A 26927-nucleotide genomic window follows, 5' to 3' on the forward strand; every position below is an offset into this window, starting at 1 on the left:
GGGCTCCCCTCTGCCCCCCTCTTCTTCCCTCTGCTCCCCGGCTCTGCGGGGCTCCCCTCCGCTCCCCCCGTGCCCGCCCCCTTGCCGGCCCGGGAGGGGTCCGGATTCCTGGAGGACTCGGGGCCCCCGCCAGTCGGCTGCCGGCCCGGATAGCTCAGCATGCTGGCCGTCGGGGTCGTGTGTCTGCGCTGCAGGCAGAGAAGCTGCGCTTGGAGGGTCAGCCCCAGCGGGGGTCCGAGGCGGTCCTGGAGCAGCTCCCCAGGTCCAGGTAGTCCGCCCCTGCCAGGCGCAGCCGTCGGGACGGGGAGAAGCTGTTGGCAGCCGGTGGAGGAGCAGTACTGGCGCCCTCCGGGTGCGGCCGCGGCCGCCCACCCAGCGCCGTTCTTCCCCGCCGCCCCCGACATCTCCCAGCGGGCCTAATTAGCTGCAGTTCTGGACTCGAGGCCAGCCATCCCGGAGCATCGCCGGGCCATGGCAGGCTTCTGCCCCCGAGCCCCTTCTCCCCGTCCTCTGCAGTTCTAGATGTGTGCCAGGACCGGGTGGGTGGACGCGCCGGAGAAGCCGGGGAGCTGACCTGGCAGCCTGCACAGCCTGGGGCTCAGTTTCTACCTCTGTGAAGTAAGGACGTGCCACTAAGTGACTCCTGAGGCCCTTTCGTGCTCTAAATTCGAGGTCACCACCAGATTTTGCTACTTTGTTCTCATTTAGTGGATAGAAGGCTGGCCTTAGGAGCCGGAATGCTTGTCTTAAGAGAAACTGAGGCAACTGGTGGTGCAGTACATAGACCTCTGGGCCTTGGACAATAGCTGCGTGACCCTGCCTGGACGAGTCACTTAACCTTTTGCCTCTGTAAAATGGGGCTAATAATACCACTTTCCTCCCATGATTGTTTTGAGAAATGATTATTTCTGTCCTGTATTTAGTAACTGATTATTATATTAGGACCCAGATTCTTCCCCTTTTCTACTCCCTAATCCAGAAATCATCCAGTATGGCAAATCTCTCTTAAAGATCTAATCAGACAGTAAAATGAATTCCAAATCAGGGCTAATGTACATTGCTGCTCTGTCTTTGCTCTTACTAGTCTGGGAAAAAGGGGATCCTCCCTTTGGTCAGATAGCCGATAGGGAAATTGGGTAACCCAAGTCATTACTCCAAGACCTTTCTTGTACTGTAGCCCACCTTCTCCTTGGAATATTCATTTTCTCCTTAATTCTTAACCACCAGAGTTGATTGAATGCCTGCTCTTCTGAGGTCCTATAAACTGTGAATCCGTAGGAGTGTTTTGATCTAAGGGAGACAGCCAAGTGACCATCCTTTTTTTTAAGAAATGTGCTGGTCAGGGCACAGTGAATAGAGCACTGGCCCTGGAGTAGGAGGACCTGAGTTCAAATATGGCCTCAGACATTTAACACTTACTAGCCTTGTGACTTTGGGCAACTCACTTAACCCCAAATTACCCTCCAAAAAAAAAAAAAAAGAAATGTGCTGGCCTTATTAATAAAATGATTAAGTTACCCAGAAACTATGCCCCTCAAACTTTTTTTAAACACCACAGTTGTGAAAAACAGACAGACAAACCCCAAATCCAGAGGCCTTAGCACAGTGCTTGGCAGATATGAGGCACTGTATAAAATGCTGGTTCTCTTTCCTTCCCTTCTCTTCTCCCTGTACTTCCCCCCCCCCCTCACACCTGCTGGCTGGGTGATTTTGGGCAATCACCCAATCCTTAGGTGCCCCAGACACCTCTCTACCCCATGTGCTTCAGTTCCTCCTTGATGGAGGGAATGTCCTTACAAAGAGTTCCCTTGGCCAATGAAATCACAGGTATGGGACCCTCCCCCAAGGTAAAGTCATTCTCCTTCCCGTTTCTCCCATCCAGACTATAAACACCAGACTGGGACTTTGGTCTTTGCTTCCTGGCTGGTCCTCTCCAGTGGCCAGCTTTCTCTCAGGGAGCCTCCTCTCCCTGAGCATTAGGGTACTAATTTTACATCTAATTTTTTTTTGTCTTCTTTCTAACAGAGTGCTGATCAGTCATGGGTTTTGAAGTCAAATCCCATTCTCCAACATTACTCTTGGATCTAGAAAGGGCATTTGGTGTAGTTGGAGTCAGAGCTCTGGAGGAGCAAATCCCAGCTCTGCCACTCACTGTCCTTGTGACCTTGGACAAGTCTCTTTACCTCTCCGTCTCAGTTTTCTTTCTTATAAAATGAGAATTTAGCCTACATGATGTTCTTTTTAGCTCTTAATCTTGCAATTAAATTGATTCTAGCCTCTAATACTTACTGCTTGTGTGCATTTGGCTACAGCTAGGTGTGCACTGGATAGAACTGGGCCTGGGACTCAGGGAAAGCTGAGTACAAATCTGATTTCAGACATTTGCCAGCTGTGTGATCCTGGACATTTCCCTTAACCTGTCTGCCTCAGTTTCCTCATGTGTAAAATGGGGATATTCACAGACTCTGCCTTACAGTGTTGTTCTGAGGGTCAGGTGAGATCGGATGTACAGAGTGCTTTGCAAACCTTAAGGTGCCACATAAATGTTGGTTGTTATTATCATGCCCATTTTACAGAGAGGCTGAGCAATTGGCATCCGGGTATCCTTGACTCCAGGTTTTAGCACTTGGTTGTTGGACCGTGAGCTCATTTAGAGCAGTCACTGAGTCCTTTTCTTTCGTCTTCGTAGTCCCAGAAGCTCAAACCATTCATACGTGTTTGTTGGATTGGCTCGGATTTACTCAAATCCCGTGTAGGTGTTCATTGCTCTAGACCTTTGCTGGAAGACAAGAAAAGTGCCGTGTAAAACTAGTGACAGACCCAAGGTTTACCCACTGAACAAAAGTAAACCTGGAAGCAGAAACTGCTGTGTCCAGTACTGTTTATGCTGTTGCAGCACATCTTTCTTGGATTACCCTGATTTATGTTCTTTAGCCCCCCCCCCACCCCACCCATCCCAGTTTGTGAGGCAGTCACATTCTTATGCTAGTTGCAGTTATTACTGTAATACAGGCGTAAACAGGGGAAAAACCACATTATATTTCTTTTAAATTAGTTTCCTGGCCATCATGTATCTCTGAGCAGAGCCCTAGGGATGCTGAGGTTGGGGAACGTCAGCTGTCCCCAGCCTGGTTAAGTTTGCAGACAGAACCAGGTAGCAGAAGCTGTGAAGAGACTAGCATATGCTTTCCCAGACTGGCCTGCTTTTGTAACATCTGTTGCAAAGTGGGCATGAAACATCCTGGAGAACCAGCATTCCTTGCACTTGGTGGTTGAGCAGTGACTTTCCCTTACTTATCCACCCAACATCCCTAGAAGTTCCCAGGCTACATTTTTGTCTCCTGTGTCAGGAGATGGAGAGAATATACTTTTAAAAGCCAACGTCCTTGTTCCCTTCCAGGGTGGAGCCCTCTGCCCCATGACAGCCCTTTGAATACTTTCAGACAGCAGGCATGGCTCTGTGTCTCCTTCAGACTAAACAGTCCCCAGCTGGTACTCAGATGCCATGGTCCTTTTCCAGCCTGCTTGTCCTTCTACACATGGTCTCCTAACTCTCACTATCCTTCCTAATCTGTGGCTCCCAGAACTGAAACCCCTACTCCAGGTGGGGTCTGACCTGGACACAGTACACAGGGTGCTCACCTGGAAGCCGCACCTCTCTTCTCTACTCCCAGATTAAGTGGATTCGTGGCTTTCATGTCACCTGACTGGCCCTTACTTAATTTGCAGTCCATTACAACCCCCATTATTTCTCATCATGACCTCAGAATTTTATCCCCAGGAACTTGACATTGCTTCTGTTGGGCAGTGTTGAAGTCACCTTGGCTGACCAAGAAGGTCAAAGACAGAGTCTCTGTCCTTCATTCCCTCCCCTCCCCCCCCACCCCCAACACTTTCACAGACCTGTGTGGCAGCAAAAAACTGGAAACATAGTAGATGCTAGTTTGTCAGGTACTGGACAAACATTATGAGACATGAATGAACTGGAATGTTACTGTGTTAGGAGATAGATGAATGAATGAAACGTTTATAAAACACTTACTATGTACAAAGCACTGTGCTGATGAGCATGAAGAGAGAGCACAGGTAGAAAACCCTGCTCTTGAAGACCTCACATTCTAATAGCAGGAGAAAACACATATAGGAAGTTTCAGCTGCAGGTCTCCTTGTCCTTAGGGGGCATCAGCTCCTTTTCCTTAAGGTTATTTTTGTTTTTAAAACCAGATTCCTTTGCGATGGTGAGCCCTTGGTCAGTCAATGCCAAGGGCTTTGGTGGTGATGGTTTCCTTTTCGTGATTTGTATTACCTGTGACTGCTGAGGAGGTTGGGGCTGTAGCATCTTGCTGCGGGCCAGGGCCCAGGTTGGCTAGGGCTGCTCTCCTGGACCACACTGCCAGGGCCTGTGTTCTGGGTAGCATATCCCTTCCCAGGCTCTCCTAGAAACCTATAGGGAGGCCTATATGGATTGACATCAGACTGAAATGAGCAGCCCCAGGACAGCAAAATGCCCCAGCTATCAGGTAAGCAGGAACAACCATGGTCATCTGAATAAAGAGTTAGGCAGAATACCAACTAGGTTCCAGACCTTGTTGCTTAAGTAAGTGCTTTATTTGATCCTCACAACAACCTTGGGAGATAGTAGTTATTGTCATGTTTTATCGATAAAGGAAGTGAGGCAAACTGATGTAAAGTGACTTACCCAGAGTCAATATCTGAGGCTAGATTTGAACTCAGGTCTTCCTGACTCCAGGCCTAAGCACCCTATCCACTGAACCACTCAACTGCAGAGGTCTGAATAACTGAAGTCCCCCATTATGTTTATTATATCATGTCTTTTTAACAGACTTAAAAAATTTTTTTATTGTTACCTTTTGTTTGTATATCAGATTCATTTCCCAACATATCCCTCCTCATCCATCCAGAGGGAAGGTCTATAATGAAGAATTAGTTAGGGGGAAAAGTATTGTCTCAATAAAACTAATGGAGACACCATCCCAGTCCAATCCCAAGTAAATCCAGACTTCCCCACTCATCATCTCCTGCCTCTTCAAATTGGGGAGGGAAGCATGTTCTCTTTTTAATTTTTCACACTTTAAACTAAACGCTGCTCCTCCCCCCAAATGATTATTTCCATATACACATCAGAACATAAAAAGATTGCATATGAAATGGAAATCTTAATTTCATGCTGCTTGCCTTAAAAAAAGTATATAATAAAGTGTACATGCTGCTTTCAAAATTGTTCTGTATGTCTCTTTCCTTAGGAACATTCTTCTGTTCTTTTCCGTGCATTTAAAAAAGCTTCAATTTTTCTCCTTTTCCCTCCTCCCTTCCTTCTTCCCTCTCTCCCCTTGATCTCTTCATTTCCCTCTCTGTTCCTTCCCAACCCTTCCATCCCAAATGAAAACTGAAAGGGAAGAAAATCATGGCAGATAAAGCAAGTCAAACAAAACAGATCCCACAGTGGCCAAGTCCAAAAGCACATGTCTCTTTCTACACCTTGAGTCCATCGGCTCTCTGTCACTAGATGGTTAACAGACTTTAAAGTTCCTCTGGTGACATGGTTGGTTATGGTGTTGATCACAGATCTTAAGTCTTTCAAAATGTTTTTTATTTACTGCGATGTTGTCCTTGTATAAATTGCTCTGGTTCTGCTCACTTCCCTCTGCATCAGTTAACCTTTGACACCATCAAAGACAAAAGTCTTTTCTTACGGCACAATATTCCATGACATTCACATTCCCTTTCTATTCAGTGAATCCCTTTTTGATAGACCCCCTTGCACATCCATTCTAGGTCTTTTTTTCTTTTCCTCTAAATGCCCTGCTTCCTTTGCAAGGGTCCGGAAGTTTGGTTTGCTGGAGACTATTTTCTCCCTGTTTTCATTCTCTCTTGCCCTTCCTTATCCACACTTGTTTCTTTGACTTTGATATATTTCTTCACCCAACTAATTGTGTGTGTGTGTGTTTAAGTGTGTGTGTGTGTGAGTGTGTGTGTGTGTGTGTGTAACCCTTCTTTGTCTGATTCACATAAGAATGAGATTCATCTAATGCCTGCTCCTTCCATCCCTTCCTCCATGTTTGTTTACTCTTCCAATCATGTAACCCAGTTATAAAAAATAGCAAGTTCCTTTTGACAAGTGTATTCTTTTTAACTTTCCCCCTTTTCCATACTTTCCTCACACTCAGCTGAATAAATTTATTGCCCAATTCCCCTTTTTTTTTTTTAAAGAAAATTTAACTTCCTCCTCAGTACCTCTTTGAAGACATTTATGAAAGGGAACTTCGTCTCTCCCTGTTAAAATGTTAGCACTGCATCATCATATGGCCCCCTTCCTGTTGCTCAAATACATTTCCAGGTTTCTCTATTCTCTTGGATTTTGTGTTTCTAAGTTCCCACTCAACTGTTTTGTTTTTTTTTTTTCATCAGAAATGCTTGAAAATCTTCTTTACTGGGGCGGCTAGGGGGCACAGTGAGTAAAGTGCCGGCCCTGGAGTCAGGAGGACCCGAGTTCAGTTCCGGCCTCAGACACTTGTACCCCCCCCCCCACCCCCACACACACACACACACACACACACACACAGACACACACACACACACACACACAACTAGCCATGTAACCTTGGGCAAGTTAATTAACCCCAATTTCCCTCCCCCCAAAAAATCAATCTTTCCCATTAAAGGTCGATTCCCCCCCCCCCATATGTAGGATTATATTAAGCTTTTCAGGGCAGATTATTTTTTTAATATAAGACTATATTCTTTGCTGTTTGGACTATTGCATTATAAAGTCTCTCATTTGTAGCAAAAGCTGCCATATCTTATGTGATCCTAATTGTGGTTCCTTGAGCTCCCTTCCAGATAGTTACAATTTTTTTTTTAATTTTTCAAATGCTTTATTAACTTCTGATTTACATCATTAAATTCCGCCAGATTTTGAGTTACAAATTTTCTCTCCGTTTTTCCCCTACCCACCACCCCAGAATAGCAGTCCCACAGGATATCCCCTCCTCCAATCTGCTCTCTCCCATATCTTCTCCCATACCCCCTTCGACTTTTCCAGTAGGGCATGGTACATCTCTATTCCCCAGTGCCTGTATATCTTCTTTCCCAATTACATGTAAGATGGTATTAATAATAGTATATATGTATATATAATTTTAAACATTTGATTTTAAAACTTTGAATTCCAGATTCATTCCCTTCCTCCCTTGTCACCCACCCTTACTGGGAGGATAAGCAGTTCAGTATAGATTGTACATATGTAGCTAATGCAAAACATTCCCATAGTGGATATTTGTAAAAGACTGACTATTTCCCTCCCTCCTATCCCACCACCCACTTATTCTATTCTCTGCTTTGATCCCGTCCCTTTTCAAAAGTGAATGGTTCCAACTTCCCTACCCCTAGTCTGCCCTCCCTTCCATCATCCCCTCTCTCATCCCCTTCCCCCACTACTCTCCTGTAGAGTGAGATACCCTATTTAGTGTGTATTTCATTCCCTCCCTGAGCCAAATTCAGTGAGAATAAGGTTGACCCTTTTGCCTTCCTATTCTTCCCCTCCACTGTAACCATTTTGCTTTGCCTCTTCTTTATGAGATAATTTACCCCATTTTGTCTTTCTCCATCTCCTCTCATTATATTCTTCTCTCACCTCTTAATTTCCCCTTTTAAGTATCATCCCTTCCTATTAAATTGGTCCTGTGACCTCTATCTATGTATACCTGTGAGCATGTATACACACATTCACACATGTATTCGTACGCCCATATACCCTCCTATATATATATATACATATACACACACACACACACACACACACACATATATATATATATATTTCTATTCCCTTCAACTATTTTCATACTGAGAAAAGCTTCATCAGTTACAATTATCGTTTTTCCATGTAGGAATGTTAATAGTTCAACTTTGATAAGTTCCTTATGATTTCTTTTCCCTGTTTACCTTCTCAAGCTTCTCTTGCTTCTTGTATCTGGATGTCAAATTTTCTATTCAACTCTGGTTTTTTCATTAAGAATGCTTGAAAGTCCTCTATTTCCCTTAATGACCATATTTTCCCCTGAAACATGATACTCAGTTTTTCTGGGTAGGTGATTCTTGGTTTTAATCCCAGCTCCTTTGACCTCCGGAATATCCTATACCAGGCCCTTTGATCCCTCAGCGTAGAAGCTGCTAGATCCTGTGTTATCCTGATTGTGTTTCCACAATATTCAATTTGTTTCTTCCTGGCTGCTCGTAATATTCTCTCCTTGATCTCGGAATTCTGGAACCTGGCTATAATATTCCTAGGAGTTTTCTTTTTGGGATCTTTTTCAGGAGGTGATCAGTGGATTCTTTCAACCTCTATTTTGCCTTCTGGTTCTAAAACGTCAGGGCAGTTTTCCTTGAGAATTTCCTGGAGGATGATTTCTAGGTTCTTTCCCTGATCATGGCTTTCTGGTAGTCCAATGATTTTTAAATTGTCTCTCCTGGATCTATTTTCAGGTCAGTGATTTTTCCCATGAGATATTTCACATTGCCTTCTATTCTTTCATTTGTTTGGATCTGTTTAACATCATCTTGATTTCTCTTAAAGTCACTAGCTTCCCTTTGTGCCAATCTAAATCTGAGGGAACAATTCTCCTCATTGAACTTTTGAGATTCTTTTTTCCATCTGGCAAATTCAGCTTTTTAAGGCATTCTTCTCATTGCCTTTTTGAGCCTCTTTTGCCATTTGAGTCAGTCTGTTTTTTAAGGTGTTATTTTCCTCAGTCAGGCTGTTGACTCTCATTTTGTAATTTTATTACATCGTTCTCATTTCTCTTCCCAATTTTTCCTCCACTTCTCTTATATGCTTCTTAAGCTCCTGCCTGTAACCAGCTCGTATTTTCCTTTGAAGCTTTTGGTGCAGGAGTTCTGACTTCACTGTCTTCCTCCTGTTCCATGCTTTGCTCCTTTTTGTCCCTAAAATAGGAGTCTAATGTTGGACTCTTCTGTTTGTTTTGCTTCCTTTGTCTGGTCATGTCTCCCCTCAGTCACTTGACCCCTGGGCTTTTTGCCACAGTAGGACTCTGCCACCAGACAGGGGAGCTTTTGTCCCAAATGCTGGGGTTTTCTCAGCTGCCAGAGGTATTAGTTGGGTGCCCTCTCTGAGGTCTCCACATGCTTTGGCAAGCTGGTCACACGCCCTCAGACCTCCACCCTAGACTGCAATCCAGATCCAAGCAGTTTAAAGCAAGGGTGATTACCCCTCAGACTGGTGCTTGGTCCCCCTATACTCTGCAGGCCAGGAGCTGAAGCTGCCACGTGGCACTGGCTGGCTGTGCCAGCGACTCAACGGCTTCTCACCCTGGGGGCAGAAGCCATGCACTCCCAACTACTGGGTCCCAAAGTCCAGACTGCACTGACCTCTCACTTTGTCCTTTGTATCTGTGTATTGATAATTCTGGAAATGGCCACAGCTGCTGGTGATCTGGAGTCTCTCCAGCCAGCAGCTGGTCAGGCCTGCCCTGGGGCTAAAACCTGGGCTTGGAGCTGGGCTGGCTGATTCCTGCTGGGCTGTCCTCAGCGGGAGGTTAGCTTCTCTGTGTCATTTTGTGGGTTCTGCGGCTCCAAAGTGTGTTTAGAGTCCCCTTTTACATGGATTGGGGAAGGTGGCTTCTATTCCAACATCTTGACTCTAAAATATTCTTTATTTGGTATGGAAGCTATGGATTTTATTGTGATGCTATGCCAAATAAAATGAGAAAGAGACCCAGGAGGGTAAATTGAAAGTAGACTTTTCTTTGGAGGGCAATTGGGGTTAAGTGACTTGCCTAAGGTCACATGGCTAGTTTTTGTGTTAAGTGTCTGAGGCCAGATTTGAACTCTGGTCCTCCTGATTCCAGGGCCGGTACTCTACTCACTGCACCCTCTAGCCACCCCGAAAGTAGACTTTTTATTAGCACCACGCAATGCGACTACTCGGGGCCAGACCCAAATTGAATAGCAGCCAGAAAGGGCAAGGCATGGGTATATAAAGGCAAGCCATGCGCCTAACAGTCAGGGATTGTGTAAGCAAGGAACTTATAGAAGCCAAAATCAGCAAATGGTTAGTACATATTTTAATTTTTGCATGGGTGAGCTTTCCTTGATGGGCTAAACCTTACTTACTAAAGTAAGCTAAAACTTACTTAAGTTTGCTTACTTCCATGAAGGAGAGAAAGATGAATGGTTAGAATAGTGGGAGGGGGAAGAGCCAGAATGTGGCCATGTAGAACATTCTGTACTTCTTATGTGTCAAACCCTTGACGCAGTTGGGGCCACATCATATAGGTCAGCCAGTTCTGTTCCCAAGGCGTGGTAGCAGGATCCCTAACAATGAGAAATTTAAAAGAGTTAATAGGGACTTGACAAATTGTAGAAAATGATTAATGAAGCAGGGTCCTACAATCAGGGCTGTAGTGAGGAGGAGGAGGGGACCAGCCAAGGCTGACACCAGGGTAGTGAGCCAAGGGGACGTTCAGAACAGGGACTGATACCAGTTCTCGGGCTTTTCTAGCTCCCTCTGTCTGTTTGCGATATTCTGGCGTACCAACCTCAGGCTCTCCCGCACCACTCCAGAGCTGTAGGCATAGAAGCAGCAGGCCTCACCAAGGGCTGCACACAGGCTACCTTGTTTAAGAAAAAGAAGGTCAAGGCCTCTGTGGTTCTGGAGAACCACCTCTGCCAAGGAGTCCACTTGTTTTTCCAGAACTGAAATGGACTGCTCTATGTGGGAGAGGTTGATATTTGCCTGTGCGCTCAAAGCCTGATAGTTGGCCTCCCCCTTAACCAAGGCTGCCGCCCCAGGTGCAGCGGAACCCACAAGCCCCAAGCTCACTGAGATGGGGATGAGGAGCGGTACTGCCCGCCTGCCACGGTAGCTTGGTTGCCCTTCCAGGGAAAAGTAGTGGCAACCTTGTTCACCTGAGAGGAGGGAGATCAGGGGAATTATGGCCACTAGGATGCACAGGGGGCCCTCAGGGTGTTATTGTTGCCTGATGAACACTGCAGCAGAGATGCACTGGGTAAGGCCATCCTGGCATGCCCACCAGGCTCCTGGAGGGGCAGGGAAGTAGTCAGCTGGAGGCCTGAAATCTCGTGGGTTTGTGCACAAATTGAGCCATACCGAGATCTGGATAAAGGGGTGCTGGATGATGTGAGGCAAAGGCCTGGTCCTTGTACATCCCCAAGGGTAAGCCTTGGTTGGTCCCACTTTCAATTCTCTGTGTTGGAAGTAGGGGTGACAGAGGCATTTAGTGATACCCCTATATAGTAAGGAGGCTGGGGTTCAGCACAGATCCAACACTTTCTGCCCAGCATGTGGTTAGAGCTGTTAAGTATTTTATGAACAGCCAACAGGAACATAAGTAAGGGGACCTGATAGTTGCAGGATTCCTGAATTTTCGAAGATGGGGGAATGTATTGACCGAGGCCTGAGTGGTGACAGTTTGTATTGTGGTATAGATAGCTAGGTTCCCTGTTGGGGCGAGGACAGCTACCGTGTTTCCCCGATAATAAGACCTATCCCGAAAATAAGCCCTCCCCTTACTGTGTAAGATTCCTCTAAAATAAGCCCTCCCCAGAAAATAAGCCCTATTGAGATTGCTACTGTAGTGAAGGTGATCCCCTGCGCTACACGCTACATTACGGTACCCTCTGTATGCACCGTCCCCCCCCCCCGGGTGAAACGCACACCGCGCTCCGAGCTGCATCCAGTCAGAGCTGCAGCAGTGAGCGCGTCATCCTGTTCTTCCCCAGTGATTTGCTTATTGAATAAAGGTACATTTTTTTGTTCACATTTACCTGTTTATTAAAATTGCTGTCAATGTTCATTAAAATAAGCCCTCCCCTGAAAATAAGCCCTCTGGTGTTTTTCTGTCCAAAAAAATTTAATAAGACAGTGTCTTATTATCGGGGAAACATGGTAAGTTCCCTATGGGATCAATGGGGTGAGGATCTGGTAAGGGCACGGGAGGCTTCTTGGTTACAGTCAGGACCACTGTCTTTCCCACCTGCGCCTCATCCTCCTCCTCGTCCAGAGTGACTGGGACCCCCCAGGCAGGGACGATGAGTCCCAGGACCTGAGAGACTGGGACTCTCCAGGCGGGGTCGCAGGGGTTTTGGATGATGAGATTGAGCATGGGTTTCCAGGGGTAAGACCCGATTGTATGGATGCAGAATAATGGGTCTGATCCCCTACTGCTGCCTGCCCTGTAGCACAGGGGGGCACCGGGGCTAGAAGAGGGGAGGTGGTAAACTGCAACACAAGCTCAGGCTCACCAGCATCCTGTGTCTGAACAGAGCAGGTAGCTTGCATCTGCTGGTGGGCCCCCAGATAGGCCAGTGTGGGAAAAAAGGGAGTTGAGGGGGAGACATAAGTATTTGGGGTTCTGGAAAGACCAGGATTGTCCATTTCCTGTGGTCACCACCCAGTATAGCTTGGTCTGGGGGCATGGGGATTGTGGGGAACTGCACAAAGAGGTAAAAGAAGGATCAAGAAGAGGGTCAGATAAGTCTTAGATTTAGGGGGTCTGCATGGACTTCTGCTTTCCATTCTGAGGTGACAGCAGGCTTCACTCTGGTATAATGGAGCCAAGTGGGGATAGAGTCCACTTTGACAGCAGTGGGTGTAGTGAGGATCAAGACGTGTGGCCCCTTCCACCTCGGCTCCAGACCTGTAGTGGTGAATTTCTTTACCAGCACAGAATCTCTAGGTTGAAATGGGTGTGCTGAGGCTGAGCTTGGGACTGGGAGGGCAGAACGGATTGAGGGGAGGGGTCTTTTCTGAGTCACCTGCAGACCCTGTAGGAACTCGATGAGGGAAGAGTTAGTGATTTCAGTGTTTAGGTCTTCCCAGATTAGAGGAAGAATGGGTGGTGGTCTTCCAAACATAATTTCAAATGGGGTCAGTCCTAATTTATTGGGAGTGCATTTGCTTCTGAGCAGGGCCAGTGGCCAAAGGGTGACCCAGGATTCTGGGTTTCCAGGACAAGCTTGGTGAAAAACTCGTTCAGAGTCCTGTTCACCCTTTCCACCTGCCCAGAGCTCTGAGGCCAATATGCACAGTGTAATTTCCAGGTAATCCCTAAAGCTTTTGCTACTGCTTGCGATATTTTGGCTACAAATGCTGGTCCCTTATCTGACCCAATTCTCACAGGGCAGCCAAACCCAGGGACAATTTCATTAAGGAGTTTTTTCTGCTACCATTAGGGCTCTCATTTTTCATAGGGAATGCTTCTACCCACCCAAAAGAATGTATACACTAGTACTACCGTGTTTCCCCGATAATAAGACACTGTCTTATTAATTTTTTTGGACAGAAAAACACCAGAGGGCTTATTTTCAGGGGAGGGCTTATTTTAATGAACATTGACAGCAATTTTAATAAACAGGTAAATGTGAACAAAAAAATGTACCTTTATTCAATAATGATCATGTCATCTTCTTCAACAACATCGTCATGAGTGTCCATGCCCTGAATTCCGTCCTGGATGTCTTGCGCCTCCATTTCCTTCAGAAGAAGTGGACCCAATCTGTCATGTCCAGCAATATAGCTCTCTTTAAATGAATATGTCTTGTCCAGGTAACCTGCTCGTAGTGCCTTGGTGACACAGCTGTCAGTAATTTTACCCCATGACTTCTTCACCCAAGTCACGACTTCTTGCAGACAGGGCTTCACAGTTTCCACGCTGATTTCTTTCCATTCTATTTTCAATGTAGTCATTGACTTCCATGCGCAAATGGTCCTTGAAAGGCTTGTTTATTGCAATATCAAGGGTCTGGAGATAGGCAGTCATTCCTGCAGGAATCATTACTTGATCTATTCTTCTCTCTGCAAGGAAGTTCTTCATTTCTTTAGCGCGGTGAGTGCTGGCTGAATCCCAGACTATCAGACCTCTTTGGTTACCTTGCATAACAAGTGGCAGCATTAAATCAACCCACTTTCTTATAACGGCTTGTGTACACGAGGCTTTTTCGGTTTCAAGAACGTAAATGCCAGATACACATTCAATCTTATCTTTCTTGCCCTTACTGATAATTAGAGGTGTGGCTTTCTTTCCATCCAAAGGAATTGCCAAAACACAGGTGACCCGTGCACTTTCATAGCCAGTGGTGGGAATGTAGATTGACGTTGCACCCCTGTGATGAATTGTTGTTTGAGATCCTTGTCCCATAAACACTGCAGTTTCATCCATAGCAATCATATTGCAGGTTTGGTACTTGGAAATGTCGATCCTATCAATAAAGGACTTGAATGCAAGTGCACGTTTAATAACTTCAGCATCTTCCAGCTTAAACAGTGTTGTTGATCTTCTTACGTAGGGACAGTTCATACCGTTGAAGGAAACCGTCCAACCAGTGTTGTGATGCTTTGAATCCTTCTGAGACCATTTCAAACTCTGGTGCCATTGAAAGGGCAAATGCTTGAATATCAGCCCTGCGCACAACCAAGGCCTTTGCTCTCCTGTCAGCAATCCATTCACCAATGAGGATCTCCAAGTCAGGATATAAGGGCTGCCGACCTGATCCAGACCTGCGCTTTTTCCCTTTTCCCTCATCCACCTGTTGATTGAGGTTATTATAATCTGCTCTCCATTTTCTGACCATTCGAAGATCCAAAAGTTTTTCTTTACAGAAAACTGCAAGATTCTTGCCATGTGACTCCTCTACAATTGCTTTCTTCTACTCAACAGTATAGCTCTTCCTTTTTGTACTCATGTCTGGGGGTCAAAACAGACAGAATAATAAAATTATGACCATCAGTCCTTCTTTTCACTCCATCATGCCCCCTGAGTTCTTCTTTTTTCCTCCATCATGCCCTTTTTATCCTCCATCATGCCCCCTCACTCCCGCTTACATACCGGGTTTTTATGTTGTCCTGCCTCAGCTCTCCTCCGCGGCACTGCTCTCAATGGCGCCAGCAAGCAAATCACTGGGGAAGAACATGATGCGCTCACTACTGCAGCTCTGATTGGATGCAGCTCGGAGCACGGTGTGCGTTTCACACGGGGGCGGGGGGATGGTGCATACAGAGGGTACCGTAATGTAGCGTGTAGCGCAGGGGATCACCTTCACTACAGTAGCAATCTCAATAGGGCTTATTTTCGGGGGAGGGCTTATTTTAGAGGAATCTTACACAGTAAGGGGAGGGCTTATTTTCGGGATAGGTCTTATTATCGGGGAAACACAGTAGAAGATACTTGTAACCCTGTGCAGGTGGTTTTACCTTAGTGGAATCGACCTCCCATTGTTCGCCTGGCTATAATCCTCTTACTGTGGACCCCACTGGTGCTGTTTTTTTCTGTTTTGCATTCACCTGTGCACACCTCTCACAGCGTCTCATGATGCTAGACAGGTGTTCATTTAGATAGGGAATATGGTACCTCTCAGGAGGAGACTGAGTGTCTTTTCCCCCAAGGTGAGTAGTCTGGTATCCATTCCCTCCCCAGGGACTCAGGGATTAGGAGGTGGTCCCCTGGGAGGAGCCACCAACCCAACTCCTCCTTTTCCCCTTTTGATTTACTGGTAAAGGAATCCTCCGACTCAGAGTAGGAGAGGGAGAGGGGCAGGGTGGATATCTCCACAAAGGAACAGACAGTTGGGGTGTCACCCACTTGATGAGCTGGACAATGAATGATGGAGACACAGGAGGGGAGCCAAACAGAGTCGAGAAGAGATAGGATTTCAGCCTGGTTCTTAATAGCCTTGCCAGCCGCAGCCAGGAGGCCGTGTGCATGGTAGATGGTGGCAGGGACACGGGCGGTGGCAAAAGCAAAGCGGCTATCAGTGTAGATGTTAGCTGACTTCCTCTCCGCAAAGCGGAGGGCCTGGGCATGTTGGGCAGGAGATCCAGGAGGGAGCAGGGAGGACACTACCCTGGCACCAGCCCTGCATATCCCTGTGTTCACAAAACTGCTGCCCGCACTGAAGGGGATCAGGTCAGGGTTCTGCAAGGGTGTGTCGGTGAGATCGGCTCTGGACTCCTGATCAATGATCTGAAGGCAGTCGTGGACAGTGGGGGAGGATGGGCTAGGTGCAGAGTCCCGGGAGCAGAGTGGCAGGGTTAAGAGCAGAGGTTTTAGAAAAAGTCAGATGGGGCTGATCCAGGAGGAGAGCCTGGTATTGGGTTAGTCAGGAGTTGGAGAGCCATCAGGCAGGATCACTATGGAGGAGAGTTCCACAGAATGAGGGGTGGAAATGGAAAGGGGATGACCCAGGAAAAGCTTATTGGCTTCCTTAACAAGGAGGGCCATCGAAGCAACAGCCCAGAGACAAGGGGGCCAGCCAGCAGCAACAGAATCAAGGTGTTTGGAGGAGAGTCAACAGGGCAGTGCCAAGGCCCAGGGTTTGGGTGAGGACCCCTTTAGCCACCTCATGAGATTCAGCAACAAAAAGATGGAAAGGCTTGGTGATACCAGGCAAGGCTGAGGAAGGTGCCAAAGCCAAGGTGGCCTTAAGGGTATCAAAAGCCTTTTGTTCTGGGGAGGACCAAGAAAGGGGTGCAGTTTTGGCAGTGGCAGAATAAAGAGGTTTCGCAATTTCAGCAAAACCCAAGATCCAGAGCCAGCAATAACCTGCTGTACTCCAGAATTCCCAAACCTGTTTCTTAGTGTTTGGGCCGAGTAAGTCTAGGATAGCTTGGATACGGGAAGGGAAAAGGGTCCAAGTGTCTACTGAGAGAATGTCGCCAAGATAAGATGACCTGAGATAAACAGATTTGAGCTTTCTTAGAGGAAATTCAGTAACCCAAAGACTGCAAGGGAGAAAAAAGGTTGGAGGTGGCAGACAAACAAGCACTTTGAGTAGGTGCTGCAATGGGGAGGTCATTAACATACTGAATTAGAGAGGAGGGGTGGGACTCCCGGAAGGGGTTAAGGTCCTTATGAAGGGCCTCATCAAAGAGAGTAGGGCAGTTTTTGAAGCCCCGGGGCAGATGTGTCCAGGTTAATTGGCCAGAGTACCCACCCTCAGAGTCTATCCAGGTGAAAGCAAAAAGGGGTTGACTTGTGGGGGCTAGGGGAATAGTGAAGAAAGCATCTTTGAGATCCAAGACAGTGTAGACACAATGTGAAGGGGGAAAGAGGCTGAGGAGAGTATAGGGGTTTGGAACAATTGGGTGAATAGTCTCTACTGGCTTGTTTACCTCTCGCAGATCCTGAACCGGCCTAAAATCAGAGGTGCCAGGTTTTCAGACAGGGAAAAAGGGGAGAGTTCCATGCGGTTTGGCAGGGTCCTAGAATCCCTGCCTCCCACGACTGGAAATGTGAACTTCAATGCCTTGAGGGGCCTCAGAGGACACGGGATATTGGCAGACCGAGACAGGGGAGGTGGTGGTGAGGAGTTGCATGACCACTGGAGGTGGGTTAGTCTTTGCCCACACCCAGGGTGGGATTCAAGGAGGCTTGCTAAACAAAGGGGATGTGTTAGAGGGGGAGGCAGTTTCATGGAGTAGGAACCCAGAAGCTAGGGGCATGGTGACCAAGATAGAGGCTGGGGGCAGGGTGTGTGGAGTAGAAATTGCCATGGAGACAGAGGGACATGGACCAAAGGAAATAGTCCTTAAAGCATTTGTAACAGGTCCCGGCCCAGGATAGGATAAGGGCCGTCAGGCACACCAGGAAGGAGTGTGTTACCGTGCCTTTTCCCAAGTCCACTACCCTATCTGAGGTCCATGGACAGGACAGGGTCTCCCCAGTGGCCCCTTGGACAGGGGAGGTCCTGGAAGAGAGGGGGTCAAGGGGTTGTGTCAGGACAGAATGGGCAACGCTGGTGTCGATCAGGAATTCAAGCAATTCTCTAGGAAATGAGCTGGGTCACTGTTATCACAGAATTCAGTTTCACTTTCTTTGCGGTTTTTTCCATTCTGTAATTCCAAATTTCAGACACCTAAAACTGTTCTGTTTGCACTGATTTGCCCCATTGTAGGTTTAGGGTACCCAGGATGGGCAAGGCCTGCGGTCACTTTGTCCCCTTCTCCTCTGCTCCAGAATGTCGGGCTTTGTGCTTTGTGTCTCCCACTCGATTCAGTTACTGGCCACACTCTCTCACTCCCTGTCTCATCAGGTCAATATCTTCAGTGGAGTTGGGCTCACTGGGCCAAGTTGACTTGGCTTCAGTATGGTCTTGGAAGCTTTAGGTTTTAAACACCAGACAGACACATTTTTTCAGAGAGATAACAATAGCAACATTGTTTTTTAGTCTTTGAAGTTATTTAGAAAACTGTTAGAAAAAATTCTATTCCCCCCCCCCCCATTTCCTGAGGGGGAAATATGAAATTAAGTCTTGTTTTCTTATTTTGGTGTGTTTATTTTTCTTCCAGATACTGACAGTGTGAAGCCGCTGGATGGTGTGAAAATTCTGGATCTGAGCAGGTTTGTCTCCATGCATCTGGTTTGGGACATCCAGTTTTGAGGAGAAATAGCAAGTGGACATTTTGCTGGAAGGCAATGAATTTATTCATGCATGTTAATTATTGCAGAGTACTGGCCGGACCTTTTGCCACTATGAACTTAGGAGACCTTGGAGCTGAGGTGATTAAGGTGGAGCGACCAGGTAATGGTTCCCGTGTTCTTGCCAGTGAATAAGTATTGTGAATAATACATCAGCTGTTTGTGTGACTTGTTCACACTTTTTTTGTTACCATTTTTCAGAAGTGGAAACACAAAGGATCTATTATGCTGCCCTTCTTCCCCAACTTGGAGACCAGCCCTGATCTCCCTCACCCTCTAGAGGTGCCAAGGGTCAGGGTTTGGGACAAAGATGGAAGTACCCAGCACTAAACCAAATTCTGGGCAAGGGGCCTGGGAATGGAAGGCAGAGCAGAAAGCAGATGTGTGAAGAGTTAGGACTGAGCCTGGGATTCCAGTCTCAGATCAGAAACCAGGTCTTGGCAGCCGAACCTGTCTGTTAGAAAGAGGAAGAGACCTCAGCTGATTTGGGTGAGAGCCCCATGAGCCTTGGGAAAAGCAGGGGAGAGGCAGGGGAAATAGGGCACTAAAGAAAGAAGAGAAGAGAAAGAGCGGAGAAGATGGCAGAGAGTGAATGAAGAGAAGAGAAAAGAGACAGAATAGATGAGGAGAGAGGAAAAAAGAGAAGAAGGAAAAGAAGAGAGAAAAGGAGAGAAGAGAGAGGAAGAGTGAAAGAGTAAGCCAAGTAAGAGTGAGGAGCTAGGAGCTATTCTAGCACATTGTGCACTGGACCAGAAAAAATGAGTGAAGATTAACCACCCTTTCCAAAATGAATGAAACGCTTCCCAGTTCTGCTCTCCTTTTTCTTTTACTCTTCTAAACACACAGATTTTCCTTTTCTTGTTTTGGATTCAATAAACATTTGTTAATATTTACAGTGTGTAAAGTTGTGTGGAAGTGTTCCCTAAGAAAATCTTCCCTAAAAGCAATTCACCTACTTGGACATTAGAGGATTCATGCTAGGGAGCAGTCTTAGGAGTGTAAAGTCTGATGGAGCCAATGCACAGCCAGTGGTGCAGAGGAAGGAGCCTGGATTTGGGGTCAAATGTCTGGAAATGACTGGCTGTGAAACCTTCCACAAATACTTTAGAATTTCTTCAACTGTAAAATGAGGGACTTCTAAGATCCGTTCCAACTCTAATGCAATTCTAAGCCCATGGTCATATGAAAAAAATGCCTGGGAAAGCTCAGCTTATGTCATTCATTATCTTTTTCATCTGTCAGTAACATCCCTCCCTCCCTCCCTCCCTCCCTTCTTTCCTCCCTCCCTTCCTCCCTTCTTTCCTCCCTCCCTTCCTCCCTCCCTTCCTCCCTTCCTTCCTCCCTTCCTCCCTTCCTTCCTTTCTTCCTTCCTATCCTTCTTTCCAACTCCCCTCCTTTCCTTTCCATCTCCCTCCCTCCCTCCCTCCTTCCCTCCCTCTCTCCCTCCCTTCCTCCCTCCCTCCCTCCCTCACTTCCTCCTTCCCTTTCCCTCCCTTATCCTTATTTCATTTTTGGGGGCTTTTCTCTATATTCTCACTGCCTAGTCCATAGTTGTGCATAATAAATGCTTATTGGTTTGCTTATTGACTTGATTTTTTTATATTTTCGTGTTTGACTTCAATGAAGAAGGGAAGCTTCCTGAGGGTAGAGATTGCTTTAATTTTGTCTTGGTTATGCCTATAGACTAGGGCCTGTTTCTGGAATGCAGTAGGTGCTTAACTGATGCTTGTTGGATTTAGTGGAATCAAATCAGTGGAAGGAGGACCCACTTTGATTAAACTGCAGTCCCTTGAAACATTGAAGTGAGAGAAGAGGCCAGAGCTGGGCCTTTGGGCTCAGCTGGTTCCTTTTCTCTAATGCAGTGCCTTTAAGGCCACTGGGAAGCCTGCGGGGTAGTGCTTGTCCCTGGGCTGGAAGGGTGTTCAGGTGTTTTCATGTGAGATATCAGAGATCATGAGAAGACTTTTGATTTCTAGGAGCTGGCGATGATACTCGAAGTTGGGGACCGCCTTTTGTGGGGTCAGAGAGTACTTATTTTCTCAGTGTTAACCGAAATAAAAAGGTAAGCAAAAGGGATACTTTACTTTGCTTTTTCCACTCATAAGAATGAAGTTGAGATCATGAAATCTGCCAACCTAGAATATTTTTATATAGAATCATAGCACTTTAGAACTGTAAAGGACTCTGAAATCATCCAGTGCAACCCCTTTATTTTACAGATTTGGAAACTAAGGCACAGAGTGGTAAAACTCAAGATTATATGCTTCAGTCACTTTTCATATATAAATAGAATTGCCAAATGAACATTAACTTTTTTGGTTCTACTTTAAGGTTATTGAGAATTACTATCTAGAAATAGGATCATCTGTCTAGGGTGGGAAGGAACCTTAGTGGTCACCTAGCTTAACCATCTCATTTTATAGAAAAGGAAACTGAGGCTCGGTGAGTTGTTCAAGACTGGAGAAGTCATGAGGAGTAAGAGGCTTAGTGGAAAGGGCACTGGACTTGGAATTAGGACCTGGGTTCAAATCCTGTCTCAGATACTTATCAGCTAGATGACCCTTTCAGTTTCCTCATCAGAAGAATGACTCAACTCTTCTAGGGTCTTTCTAGACAGGTTTAAATCTGCTAGCCTGTGATGCAAAGTAGGAATGCAGGATTTGAACCCAGGTCGTCTGACTTCCAATTCAGTGGCACACTTTCCATGGCAATATCCCACTCATCAAGATTTTTTTTTTTGCTTTTTGGAGGGCAATTGGGGTTAAGTGACTTGCCCAACACATGACTAATAGGTGTGTCAAGCATCTGAGACCGGATTTGAACTCAGATCCTCCTCACTCCAGGGCTGGTACTCTATTCACTGTGCCACCTAGCTGCCCCACCATCAACATATATATATATTTTTTTTAAATTTTTTGGAGGGCAATTGGGGTTAAGTGACTTGCCCAAGGTCACACAGCTAGCTTTTGTGTTAAGTGTCTGAGGCCAGATTTGAACTCAAGTCCTCCTGACTCCAGGGCTGGTGCTCTTTTCACTGTGCCACCTAGCTGCCCCTATATTTTTTAATTTTATGTTTATTTTTAGTTTACGACATTCATTTACATAAGATTTTGAGTTACAAATTTTCTCCCTGTCTTTCCCCACCCACCACCCTAAAACAGCAATCCCACTGAATACCCCCTCCCCCAATCTGCTCTCTCCTATATCCTCCCCCATCTCCCCTCCCTCTTTCCAGTAGGGCAAGATGGATCTCCATACCCCAGTACCTGTATATCTTATTTCCCAGTTGCATGTAAAAAAATAATTTGTTTTTAAACATTTGATTTTAAAATTCTGAATTCCAGATTCTTTCCTTTCTTCCCTTGTCACCCACCCTTACTAGGTAGATAAGCAATTCAATATAGGTTGTACATGTGTAGTTATGCAAAACATTTCCATAGTGGATATGTTGTGAAAGACTGACTATATTTCCCTCCCTCCTATCCTGCCCCCCACTTGTTCTGTTTTCTACTTTGACCCTGATGCTTTTCATAAGTGCTTGCTTCTAACTACCCAACCCCCAATCTGCCCTCCCTTCTATCATCCCACCTCTTATCCCCTTTCCTCTACTTTCCTGTAGGGTAAGATACTCAATTTAGTGTGTATGTTATTCCCTCCTTAAGCCAAATACACTGAGAGTAAGGTTGACCTATTCCCTTTGGCCTTCCTGTTCTTCCCCTCCATAGTAACAGTTTCCCCTTACCTCTTTTATATGAGATAATTTACCCTATTCTATTTCTCCCTATCTCCTCTCATTATATTCCTCTCACTTAATTTTATTTTTTAAATATCATCCCTTCCTATTCAATTGGTCCTATGCCCTCTGTCTATGTATACCTATACACATATATACACACACTCACATATTTATTCATATGCACATATACCCTCTTATATACATATGTATATGTATGTATATCTATATCTATATATACATGTATATTCCCTTCAGCTATCTTCATACTGAGAAAAAGTTTCACAAGTTACAATTATCGTTTTTCCATGTAGGAATGTAAGCAGTTCAATTTTGATAAGTTCCTTATGATTACTTTTCCCTGTTTACCTTCTCATGCTTCCCTTGCTTCTTGTATTTGAATGTCAAATTTTCTGTTCAACTCTGTTTTTTTCATCAAGAATGCTTGCAAGTCCTCTATTTCATTGAATGACTATATTTTCCCATGAAACATTATACTCAGTTTTGCTGGGTAGGTGATTTTTTTTTTTTTGCTTTTTGGAGGGCAATTGGGGTTAAGTGACTTGCCCAAGGTCACATGGCTAGTTTTTGTGTTAAGTGTCTGAGGCCAGATCCGAACCCAGGTCCTCCTGACTCTAGGGCCAGTGCTCTATTCACTGCGTAAGTGATTCCTCATTTTAATTCTAGCTTTTTTGACCTCCGGAATATCATATTCCAAGCCTTATTTATGATCCCTTAATGTAGAAGCTTCTAGATCTTGTTTATCCTGATTGTGTTTCTTCTTGGCTGCTTGTAATATTTTCTCCTTGATCTGGGAACTACAGAACCTCTTGAGAGCCCACATATTTGATTCAGCACTCAGATTATGTGGGGAGCTAAGGAGGCCTGATCCAGGACTCAGATAAAAATCTTGACAGTGTGCTCTAAATGGGACTCTGAGATGCGGCTTTTTGTTAAACTTACTCCTGAGTCCTTTGAAATGGGTTACAATTAAAAGGATGTTATTTGCATTTTGTGAGTAAAGGTTCTACCTCAAGACTTTAGTCACCTAGATAACAAATCCTTATTTAATTTATTTATTTGTAATTATTGATTATTATTAAATTATAATTATTTAATTATCTATTCTGTGCTACTTCCTGGATATAACAGACTAAGATAACAAGAAAAAAAACTTGAGTACCATGTTTTCTCTATAAAAACTTTGTCCTAAGAATCAACAAACAGAGTTCAGAGTTCTTCCTTGAACTACTCACGTGGCACGGCCATTTCTTATTCACATCTTTGACCACGCTTAGAGCTGGACACTGAGCAGCCCATGGCAGGAACTTGGCTATAATATTCTTAAGAGTTTTCTTTTGGGGATCTTTTTCAAGAGGTGATCAGTGGATTTTTTCAATTTCTATTTTGCCTTCTGGTTCTAAAATATCAGGGCAATTTGCCTTGAGAATTTCTTAAAGGATGATTTATAGGTTCTTTTTTTGATCATGGTTTTCAGGTAATCCAATAATTTTTAAAATATCTCTCCTGGTTCTGTTTTTCAGATCAGTGGTTTTTACAATGAGATAATTCACATTGCCTTCTATTTTTTCTCATTTGTTTGGATCTGTTTAATAGTATCTTGATTTCTCATCAAGTCATTAGCTTCCATTTGCTCCAATCTAATTCTGAAGCAATTATTCTCTTCAGTGAGCTTTTGAAATTCTTTTTCCATCTGGCAAATTTGGATTTTTAAGGCATTCTTCTCCTCATTGGCTTTTTGAGACTCTTTTGCCATTTGAGTTAGTCTATTTTTTAAGGTGTTATTTTCTTCGTTCAGGTTGTTGACTCTCTTTTCATGATTTTCTTGCATCATTCTCATTTCTCTTCCCAATTTTTCCTCTACTTCTCTAACTTGATTTTTAAAATCGTTCTTGAGCTCCTCCATGGCCTGTACCCAGTTTATATTTTTCTTGGAAGCTTTTGGTGCAGGAGTTCTGACTTTGTTGTCTTCTTCCCATTCCATGCTTTGGTCATTTTTGTCCCCCCAAAAAGGAATCTAAGGTTTGATTGCTGTACTTGCTTTGTTTCCTTTGCTTGCTCATGTTCCCACTCAATTAGTTTGAGCTCTTTGCCACAGTAGAACTCTGCTTCCAGAGAGAAGAGCTTTGTCCCAAATCGCTAGGGTTTTCGTGGCTGCTGGAGCTATAAGGAGGACACCATCTCTGCAGCCCCCACACACTCTGGCTCACTGGTCACACACCCCAGGACCTCCACCCAGGGTAGCGATCCAGATCCAAGCAGGTTAAAGCAAGAGCGATCACCTTCTGAATGGTTGCTTGGTCGCCCTATGATCTGCAGGCCAGGAGCTCTGAAGAAGCCATGTGGAGGCAGCTGCACAGTCACCACGCCTCCACCGCTTCTCACTCTGGGGGCAGCAGCCTACCACGCTCTGTCCCCCCCATCCCCAGTTCCAACAGAGTTCCACACTGACCTCTCACTTTGTCTTTGGTATTTATGGGTTGATAATTCTGGAAACCGCCACAATGCTGGTGATCCACGCTCCCAAAGTCCTCTCCAGCCACTGCTGGTTGGGGCCACCCTTGGTTAAAACCACAGGCTCATGCGGGGCTGGCCTGAGCTCCCAGCTTGTTGTGATCAACCTTTCCTTTCTGCCTGCCAGGCTGTCTTCAGCAGGAGATTTATTTCTCTCTGTCACTTTGTGATTTCTGTACCTCTAAAATTTGTTTAGAGTCATGTTTTATAGGTCTTTGAGGTGGTTGTGGGGGGAGCTCATGGAGTTTTCTTGCTTCTATGCCACCATCTTGGGTGGCTTCACTTCCTATCAAGATACTTTTAAAGTGCATTTTCTGTATTTGATCCTGTGAAAAGCTGTGGATCTCAGAGGCATATCTTCAGCACTCTGCACCTGAATAGTCTTTCTTTCTAGAATGCAAGAGAATGGTCTTAACCTAGATCATCAATGTTGTTGTCTGTTGGCTAATCAACAGGGCTACTATTTGTAGAAGACTTAATACAATAATACAAAGAATACTATAACTTTATATATATAAAATAAAAACACAGACCTTACTCTAACTTGCTAATAAGCCAGCATGACCTAGAGACAATGTGGCACCTTGGGTAGGGAACAGACTTCAGATCCAGAAAGTCCTGAATTAAAGTGTTTCCTTATTCACTTTCTGCCTATATTACCTTGGACAAGTCACTTAACCTCTCATTGCCCCAGTAAACTTTCAGAGTGCAGTAGATCACATCATTGGTAACAGGAGACAGTGAAATCACTACACCAATGAAATCAAAGGTCTAGTCCAAAATAAAAACCTATTTTGACACATTCTAATTGGCATGAAATTTGGTAAAAAAGGGTTTAATTTTTTGTTTTGTTTTTTGCTTTTTGGATGGAAATTGGGGTTAAGTGACTTGCCCAAGGTCACATGTTCAGTTTTTTTGTGTTAAGTGTCTGAGGCTGGATTTGACCTCAGATCCTCCTGACTCCAGGGCCGGTACTCTACTCACTGCACCACCTAGCACCCCCAGTCTCCCCCGGGTTTTTTAAGTTTTAAGGGTAGAATCAATCACTTATCAGACCAGGAAGCTGTAAATAGAATGGAGTTCATTCTGGGTCAGGGCCCAGCTAAACCTTCCCTGTTTCGACTAATGGATCGTTTCCTTTTCTCTTCAGAGCATTGCGGTCAACATCAAAGATCCAAAGGGGGTGCAAATCATCAAAAAGGTAGGGGGGACTCTTTGGGAAGCAGCACATACCTGTGCAGAGATGGGGCAGCCATTTATAGACTGGCTTTATTTCTAGCTGTTCATGACAGGGTAGCATTCTGTTTCTGAAAAAGACTATTGAAGGATATAGCTCCTCCCAAGTGCTGGGCACATGTGGGCCTTTTAGATGCAATGCCTTTCTGGTTTGAATCATTCTCCCAATTCCAAGAAGACTTTGCTGACTTTGAAAATCTCCTTTGCTGGATGTAGAGGGAGAGAAAGAACAAAGCAAAGTCCTTCCAATAACAATGACCACTATGACAAAACCACATGGGCAGAGAGAGTCCTGAGGCCTTTGCATCTGCCTGACTGGGGTAAGGGGATACACAGCTCTCTTCCTTAAGTCTGCCCATTCCTGACCCCAAGCTAATTCAACTATGGAAGATTAAGATAGAAACTAGACCTGTGACTTTGTTGATACAGAGAATTCCCAGATAGGAAATGCCTTATGCAAAAGTAAGTTAGCCCCATGCCACAGCTTAGAGTGTCAGAATTTCCTGGAGCAAAGAATGGGTGAGCAAGTTACTGAACCAGGCTGTGTCTGGAGCTGGACTTGAACCCAGATCTTCCTAGTTCTGAGACTAACCCTCAGTCCACTATGCCATACTATCTCTTTACTATTGAATGGATAATAATATATAATTATATATTAATAATATATAATATATTATTATATTTATATAATATATATAATATAAAAATAAATAAAATAATAATAAATAGCTGGAGATGATGAATCCCCAAGTTGTTTCCATGCGAGTTTAAAGACCAATATTTTCCCCTCAGTTCAGCACCAGCATCCACCAGTCAGCATCAGCAAAGCAGCATCAGTGTCAATATCACCATCAGTGTCAGTATCAGCATCAGTGTCAATATTAGTATCAGCATCAGCATAAATGTCATTATCAGCATCAGTGTTAATATCAGCATCAGCAAAGCAGCAT

General features: G+C 45.0%; 1 protein-coding gene across 3 annotated transcripts in view; it reads left to right on the forward strand.

The window, feature by feature from the left end:
- Positions 1 to 6: 6 nt before the first annotated feature.
- The window catches only part of SUGCT (succinyl-CoA:glutarate-CoA transferase), a 667680-nt gene continuing 640759 nt past the window's right edge, over positions 7 to 26927 (forward strand). For all 3 annotated transcript variants that reach the window (XR_011167603.1, XM_069084394.1, XM_069084395.1), the window contains exons 1-5: positions 7 to 268; positions 18344 to 18395; positions 18503 to 18576; positions 20450 to 20535; positions 25892 to 25942. Coding sequence is in view for 2 of the 3 variants with exons in the window: in XM_069084394.1 (XP_068940495.1) it covers positions 160 to 268; positions 18344 to 18395; positions 18503 to 18576; positions 20450 to 20535; positions 25892 to 25942 (372 nt within the window). In the remaining variant the exon portion in view is untranslated. The remainder of the gene's footprint in view (positions 269 to 18343; positions 18396 to 18502; positions 18577 to 20449; positions 20536 to 25891; positions 25943 to 26927) is intronic.

This window comes from Petaurus breviceps, unplaced genomic scaffold, assembly GCF_028583685.1.
Source record: "Petaurus breviceps papuanus isolate PSGF00001 unplaced genomic scaffold, PetGlider_PUasm1.0 174, whole genome shotgun sequence".
Taxonomy (NCBI): domain Eukaryota; kingdom Metazoa; phylum Chordata; class Mammalia; order Diprotodontia; family Petauridae; genus Petaurus; species Petaurus breviceps.